The 7,435-nt window shown below is 39.9% G+C and overlaps 1 protein-coding gene across 2 annotated transcripts in view; it reads right to left on the bottom strand.

Moving 5' to 3' along the window:
* Window positions 1–7,435, bottom strand: part of LOC145477258 (dynein axonemal heavy chain 6-like) — a 100,613-nt gene that overhangs the window by 38,012 nt on the left and 55,166 nt on the right. For both annotated transcript variants that reach the window (XM_081455497.1, XM_081455498.1), the window contains 18 exons: window positions 6,993–7,264; window positions 6,795–6,896; window positions 6,491–6,601; window positions 6,318–6,407; window positions 6,101–6,196; window positions 5,762–5,958; window positions 5,477–5,576; window positions 5,071–5,154; window positions 4,766–4,993; window positions 4,457–4,678; window positions 3,926–4,073; window positions 3,604–3,710; window positions 3,372–3,422; window positions 2,651–2,782; window positions 2,498–2,571; window positions 2,165–2,262; window positions 1,752–1,915; window positions 688–819 (listed from right to left, as the gene is read on the bottom strand). In XM_081455497.1, the coding sequence (XP_081311623.1) occupies window positions 688–819; window positions 1,752–1,915; window positions 2,165–2,262; window positions 2,498–2,571; window positions 2,651–2,782; window positions 3,372–3,422; window positions 3,604–3,710; window positions 3,926–4,073; window positions 4,457–4,678; window positions 4,766–4,993; window positions 5,071–5,154; window positions 5,477–5,576; window positions 5,762–5,958; window positions 6,101–6,196; window positions 6,318–6,407; window positions 6,491–6,601; window positions 6,795–6,896; window positions 6,993–7,264 (2,408 nt within the window). The remainder of the gene's footprint in view (window positions 1–687; window positions 820–1,751; window positions 1,916–2,164; window positions 2,263–2,497; window positions 2,572–2,650; window positions 2,783–3,371; window positions 3,423–3,603; window positions 3,711–3,925; window positions 4,074–4,456; window positions 4,679–4,765; window positions 4,994–5,070; window positions 5,155–5,476; window positions 5,577–5,761; window positions 5,959–6,100; window positions 6,197–6,317; window positions 6,408–6,490; window positions 6,602–6,794; window positions 6,897–6,992; window positions 7,265–7,435) is intronic.

Consider the following 7,435-nt stretch of genomic DNA (forward strand, 5'->3'; position numbering starts at 1 on the left):
ATGCCGCTCATTTTCGATGGATTTTGGCCGATTTGGGACATCGAAACGAAAAAATTGCGGAAAAAAATAATTTTTGATTTATCGAACTTAAAACGATATTTTTGTAACTAGTGCCCGTAGGGCTTCATTCTGGGCGAGTTTGAAGAAATTCGATTTTTTCGCTATTTCCAAGTCTAGTTGATATTTAGGCGAAGCTGCTCTTAATCGTGCCTTTTTAAACGATCTTCTCAACGGCAACCACGCTAAATGTGGATTAAATTCTCAAAACAGAGCAGACTAATGACTTTCTATTGGCTTAAGTCACTCTGCAGTACTCAGTTCCTGATCCTCCTTCTTTGAATTTAACTGAGATTTGACCCATCAAAACAATTCATGATCATTTTAAAGTTAGCAAATTGTGAAATTAGATCAACAAGATCGTACAAATTTTCGCGACTGACCTGACGCCTTGACACTTTATTTACACGAAAAGCTTGCAAACACTATTGCTAGTGTTGTCAGCTCTCTTCCAGTGGTTACCTTAACGACTCCAAGATGGAATTAGAAAAGTAAGGATTTATCTGATGAAAACAGAATTCACCAACCTTTAAAATCTTTCTGCAGGTTATCATTATTTGTTTATCAGAAAGTTAGCCTTGAGTCGTAATTGTAATCCCAAACATTGAGCACCTAATAAAGTGATCTTACATCAGTCAGAAGCGATTTCACTTTTGAGACATCAGCCAATTCTTCATAGATCCTGTCAGCCGGGTCAGCGCCCATTTTCATGAAATCTCCAAACAGGATAGGATCCGTCTCAAACGTCGTGGGTTCCACATTCTAATTATGATAAGGACATAAATAGTGTTACGTCATATAGTTTAACAAAGGCTCTTTGCAACCGAGCGTGATAGCCACCAGAGCTACTTTTCATGAAATAGTTTTTGAGGGAAAGAGCATCATGGCCGTACAGTTGCCAATCTTGCTAGTACACTATGACGGAAAACTTTTAATGAGCTCACAAACCTAATACAATAACTGTTTTAGAGTTCGGCTTTTTTAGCTTTCACTTTTAAGTTTGGCCATAACTTTTTGCAACTTGGAAGTTGTTTGCTGTATATATGTCTGAATTTATGAAAACCGTGTCAAATTTGCAGCAAAACATTCACGCCGGTAGGGATAGCCGGTAGGGAGGCCTTTGCGGTGCTTGAAAAGCCAGGGGGAGGCTTCCGTCAAGGAGGGTTGAAGAAGACAGCCCTGGGGCCTGGCTACCAGCTGATACCAAGAGGGGCCGCCAGGCTCAAACCCCTGGAGGGTGGGGTGGGTCACAGAGGGAGGCATTTTCCTCAGTTAAACTGCTCATTTTCTTTGCAGGACAGCCTTGGCCAGCAATGCCCTGCAGCCTTAGGGGATGGTAGCCAGCCAGCCAGACACAAGCAAGGTGGGTGAGTAGGCTGTGTGTTGACAGACTACCTGTGGTTGATTTGTGAAAAAGCCTGTGTATTTTCTTGGAAAAGTGTCAGGGTGGTTGTGTTGAAATTAGCACGGTTTTCATAAATCCAGACATATATGTATCTTGAAGAAACATTTCTGGCATTGATTAGTTTTAGGGGAAAAAAAAAACACATTCAGCGGGGATGTTCCTACAAGGGCACTTTTTAATTTGTTTTCAACAGAGACAAGTAAAAGACATTCATTATTAAACAATGAAACTGAAATTAAGTGAACCATTTAATCTGGAGTTGAACTGATACGCTTATTAATTTCCAAACCTGGGAGAAGTGTTTCTGTGACATTTCGGACAGTATGGTGTTAAAATAACGCTTGTCTTCTTTGTTAATTAGACGATCATGGAATACTCTTTGTGCTTCGTGACAGAACAAGCGAAATATCTGTCCACCATCCCTGATTACCCCTGGGTCTGCCTGAAGGACGCCTATAAGCACATAAATGGATAATAAGTGATAAATAGATCTTATTTCCCCTTAAAATTTCAATACAGGAACACATGGCGCAAGAAAAACCTAAACCAATCTTTTTCTGACTCAAGTCAGTAGTAGCACCATTATAACGATTATAATCAGAAAGGAGAATTTATATGGCGATGCCCAAACTGTCAAAATTAAAGCGATAAGCTTATAATTTTCATATTGCTGCGGCCGAGGGACTGCACAAAGTCACAAACCTTGAATGCATTTGGATAAATCCCTCAAGTTGAACACATAGTGAGATTTAGCTGGAGTAGGAAGCAAGTCTGTGCTCATACGGACATAGATTTCAACACTAAAAGAAAGAAACAAAGATCAATCAACTTCTACAAGCAACTAGAATACCAAGCATAAAAAGGAACCTTCTTTCTCCTAGGACCGTAAGGGATTCTAGGACTAAGAATGCAATAGTTGCAAGCAAACTGGGATTGAGTTGAAAATGGGGGAAGAAAGCATTTTGCATGATTCACATATTAAAGATCAAAAACAAACAAACAAACAAACAAACAAACAACAACAAAAAGACATACCTGGCTCCAACAATTGCGTCAGCACAACTCCTGACATCTTGAGGGAAGTCAACTAAAAATCCACTAACGATAGACTAAGAAAAATGTAATTTAAGAAAAATTATTAGCCCGTGGTCTGAAAATGCATGGGTAACGTGAAAATCATAACTTTACCTTGAAGATGTGTTTGAGAGTGTGCTCAGCAGAAGTTGGAATACTGAACATACTAAAATGACGTAAGAACCGAGGTGTTACTGGGTTTCTACCACCCCCAGGGGGAGCACAAGCCGCACAGATGGTCATGTCCTGTCAACAAGATCACATCAATAGTAAAATGAATTAGACGCGGTCATTCAAATTACCAGCCGATAAACCAGTTGGATAACAATCATTAAATTCTCTATGCATATGTGGAGTACAAAGCTTCAATTTTTTCTGTCTTAACCTTCGGCTTGAAACTGGACATTAACCTACAGGTTTGGTGGAAACGACAGCGGAACGGTTGCACGCGCAGAACGTTTGATAAGTCGTTTGTAAGGCGACTTATCCATGACGGAAACGAAACCGACAAACGGACTTCTAACAGACCGACTTAACAATACACGGACCAAAAACCGACCTATTTGACTAACAACAGACGGATCGAAACCCACCAATGACTGATGACAAACTTTAAACGAGTCTTTCAGCCAGTACCATCAGGCTATACTGACCAATCACGTTCAACGGACCAGACTTATAACATGATCGATTGACAAACACTATTCACTCGACTCTGAAGATGACTTCCGCTCACGTTGTCGAAACGTCAGTCACCAACAACAGTTCTTTTCAGAACTACACTCACCCGGACGATCACACTATACGAACTAGCAATAAAGATGTAATTACTCACATGGATTTCCTTCCAGAACAGCTTTTCTCTGTCATAAAATCCACGGAAGTCCTAAGAAAAGGAAAATAAAAAACAAACACACAAAGTTTAAGTCAGGGGTTTGGGTGATATTACATGTAGCAAATACAATCGCAGTAACACAATGTCGCACTTAGCTTCTTTGCGTAAAGCAAAAATCAACAACAACAACAACAACAACAAAGAAAAGGAAAGAACATGGTATTAACAGTACCTGGTACTGCCTGAGTAGCTCAATAGGAGGCTGTGCTCCGTACGTGTCGAGTTTTGGCATGTTCAAGTCATCAACAAAGATAACCATTCGTTTTCCAGCCGGAGCACCTATGACAACAACACAAGTCGTTATTTTCTGTGACAGAGTACGTACAGAATGCTTTGGCACTCTTGCCGCTGTTCCTTGTGTAGCACTGACACATCATTATTGCAACCTTCCTGGTCGCGGATGCACCTTTTTTTCCAGGCTTTGCTATCTTGTGTGCGGCTCATGTAATAACCCGATCTAAAGACGAAGTTTAACTCTATGTATCAATACAAACCTAAAATGTTCTTTCGTTTCTTCTCTAGTTTGACTTCAATCATTTCCTGAGTGCGCTGGCTGCTTGTCTGAGCAGAGAAGTTCATCATGATGGAAACATAGTTCGCCTTCTCACTTATATCAGTAAGTAGTCCCTTGGCTACAACCGACTGTAAATTAAAGTAAATAAGGCGAGAGTTTGTCATGCTTGTAACATTAACACATGTGTTTATTGCTCATCGTTATATTGATGCAGTTTCCATTCAAACAAAATGTCTTTCATGACCTGCTTCCCATTATGCTACAATGAGTCTATTTGATAATTCTAACGTAGCTAAGTTTTATAAGGAGTCAGATTACGTTGCTCATATTATTTCGTTCCCGAATTGGTGTACTTAGCGTGAACAGTCATGCGAGAGGGAGAAGTTGAAGTCACAATATACAAGTGACTTCTGGGGCCAGATCAAAGCGTTGCATCGATAGGTCATTTGACATGACCTTAAAAAGCTTTCAGTTGCATGTGACCATACAGGTGATTTAAAGACAGTCTTACCTTGCCGACACCAGTAGTTCCAGTAAACATGACAGACCTGTTAATAGCCAGCAGTTTCTCCATCAGGAAGCCAAACCGGACGGTATCCACAGTGGGCACTAGCAGGTCAAAGTACGGTATAGCTGAGCTGTACTTGAATGAGGGAATGATCTTTTCCCATGGTTCAAGGCGGCGTGTGTCAAAGTCCACAAAGTAGCTGAAAAGATCACCTGAGCCTGGCAACTATGAATACGACAAATAACAATTTGAGATCAGATTTCAAGGAGAATTTTTGATACTTTAAAATTGCTTGCATTGTAGTTCATTTACCTTAACATCATGTGTATCTGAGAACAAGTCCCTTGTAAATGTGTCAAAAGCATCCATGGAGGTCTCGACCAGGTTACCACCTACACTCCATAGAAAGACGAAGAGAAACGTGGTACAGATGAGGGAATGCAGCTTGTTTGTATCCATGTTGAAATCTGGACCACCCTTCTCCGGGAAGAAAAAGCTCTCCAGAAGACAACACATAGTTGTCACTTTGTTTATGTCCACCTGAGGAAGAAAAAAAAATGTTTCCGTGTAGACAGAAATACACAATTGCAATGCAGTTTTTGTAAAACTCTTCTAACCTGCTGCATGGCTTGCACACATTTCTTCCGTGCAAAGTTCAGTCCATTGTCCACGTAGTTCTCAAACAAGTTCATGAGATATTCCTTTAAAGAACAGAAGACATAAAGAGCTCAAAAACTTAGAGTGATCAGAGTGCAATCCAAGACAACATAATTAATTAACATTTCGTTAGCAATATAAGAAAGACTTTAATTTTTTCCACATTTTAGGAAATCTAAAGACGTCTTAAAATGAGCATTTGAAATCAGTACCCTAACTTTCTAAATTGCCGGAAATTTCGAAAACAAACAATTGCCATTTTCTTGTATTGTCTGAAAAGCAATTATATTTGCCCCAATAAACGTTTGATAAAATTGATAAATGCATCAAATGGCAAAACCTGAAATAATTGCAATACTTGAATACCTTGGTTTCATCTTTAATTTTTGTACAAGTTCTTTGCATCCAAGACTTAACATAAGGCCTCCATCCTAGTTCATTGGGGTCCATGTACACCATACCACACCTAACATACACAAGAAGTAGATCATTATTGTAAAAGTAGCAGATATATAGACAGCTGCAGAAACATTTAAAGGTAAAAAAGAACCATACAAACAGCCATCACTTGATACAATGCAAGCTTATAAAAACATGTAGAAGGACTTCAGACTAGGCTTAAAGCTAACTTCCGAGTAGGTTTGTAAATACCGGCTGACTGTGGCAGGAGAGGCCACGGCAAGATCCTGCACCTCAAACAACATATGCATGGTGTTGTTGAGCTTGATTCTCTCACTGTTGGCTAAACAAAGCATCTTATTGTCATCCAAAACTGTGTTCATGTTTTCGATCCATAAGGCGTCCACAGGCCCATCACATACAATCCACTTGTGGTCTTCAGTTGTGTCCTGTTTGAAAGTAAAGAGACCATATCAGTGACTTGTAGAAGAGCTTTACGGTCAAGCGAGGAGATAGTTAAGACACGCTAAATACTTCATTTTGTAAGTCAATCAGAATGCGATTGAAGTATAAAATTGAACTCGTTTATACCTGAACACAGACTCGGACTGTGATAGCCATGAGTCCATCTCTCCACTCCATTGTAAGCTTGTTAATCTCTCCATAAAGCTCACCCATGCTAACAGCCTGCAATATCAAACACAACAATTATTACAAATGAACGAATAACTATGTACATCCAAATTATTATGGTCCAATTAACTACAATCATGATATACTTGCACAAGATACAAGAGGAAGGGCATACCTTGGGATTCAGCACGTATGTACGCACTTTTTGGTAATAAGGGTTTTCATCTCCTTCATCGTGCAACGTCGTGAGAGTGTCTTTAAGTATCTGTCCAAAAAAGAATGTAAAAATTCCTTAGGTTTCATCTTATAAATTTCTGACTTGTTTATGGCAATTTCTGACTTGCTTGCCTCATAGCTTGTAGTCTTTCCTCCTCCAGTGGGTCCTACAGTCATAACACCATGTCTAACAATCATTGTCTCATACAACTGAATTGTCTTTTTCACCATAGATGGAACAACCTAAACAGAGACATAATGGATTAGTATGTATTTAAGGAACGAACTGATGGAGAATTAACCACAAATGTACTTCTTTCACTTCGTAACTGCAGCTAGTAAGGCTGAGACGGGATTCTCCTGCCTCTCTAAGCAAGGGTACCTCCCGCATGGGCATGAAAGGACTCAATATGGGAACAAGAGTGCCATGTAATACCTGACAACCCTGCTTTAGCAAGCAATCTTCTATGGTGGCCTGCAATTTGCCATAATCGTGATCTGGAATCTCCTTGCCAGGAAAAAGATCTGATAGGATGGCCTACCGAAGGAAATATACAAAGTATAAAGCATTATCGTGTGAGCTGAGAAAACAAGACTATGGACCTGATTTACAGCCGGCTATAGGGCTACTTACTCTAAAGAGCTCAGCATCCTGTTTAAGAAACTTGGGCAAGTTACTGTCCCTGAGAGCTCTTATCAATACAATATCTTCATTCAGACTTGGATTTCCTCTCTTGAGCGCCCCAGCCATAACAAGCACAGACTTGACTGCTCTCATACCAAAGTCATAATGATCCTGTTGCGAGAGCTGTTCGCTGCACAGTCGGTACATTTGGACCATCTTACGAGCAAGGTTTTTAGAAGATTCAAAGCCTTCCGAGTACAGAATTACTTCAGCAATCAAGGCTGGAAAGAGAAGGATTACATGTTTTGAGGAGTTTTATGCAGTATGGTTCAAACTATCGAATTTGCTTGAGTCATTCTACAGTGTGGTCACTGAGAGTGAGCCGCGAATTTTTTTCGGGCTCTAATTTCCCAACTGCTTAAGTTATGTACATGTATGTAACTGCAATGATC

The sequence above is a fragment of the Orbicella franksi genome, unplaced genomic scaffold (assembly GCF_964199315.1).
Source record: "Orbicella franksi unplaced genomic scaffold, jaOrbFran1.1 SCAFFOLD_37, whole genome shotgun sequence".
NCBI lineage: Eukaryota > Metazoa > Cnidaria > Anthozoa > Scleractinia > Merulinidae > Orbicella > Orbicella franksi.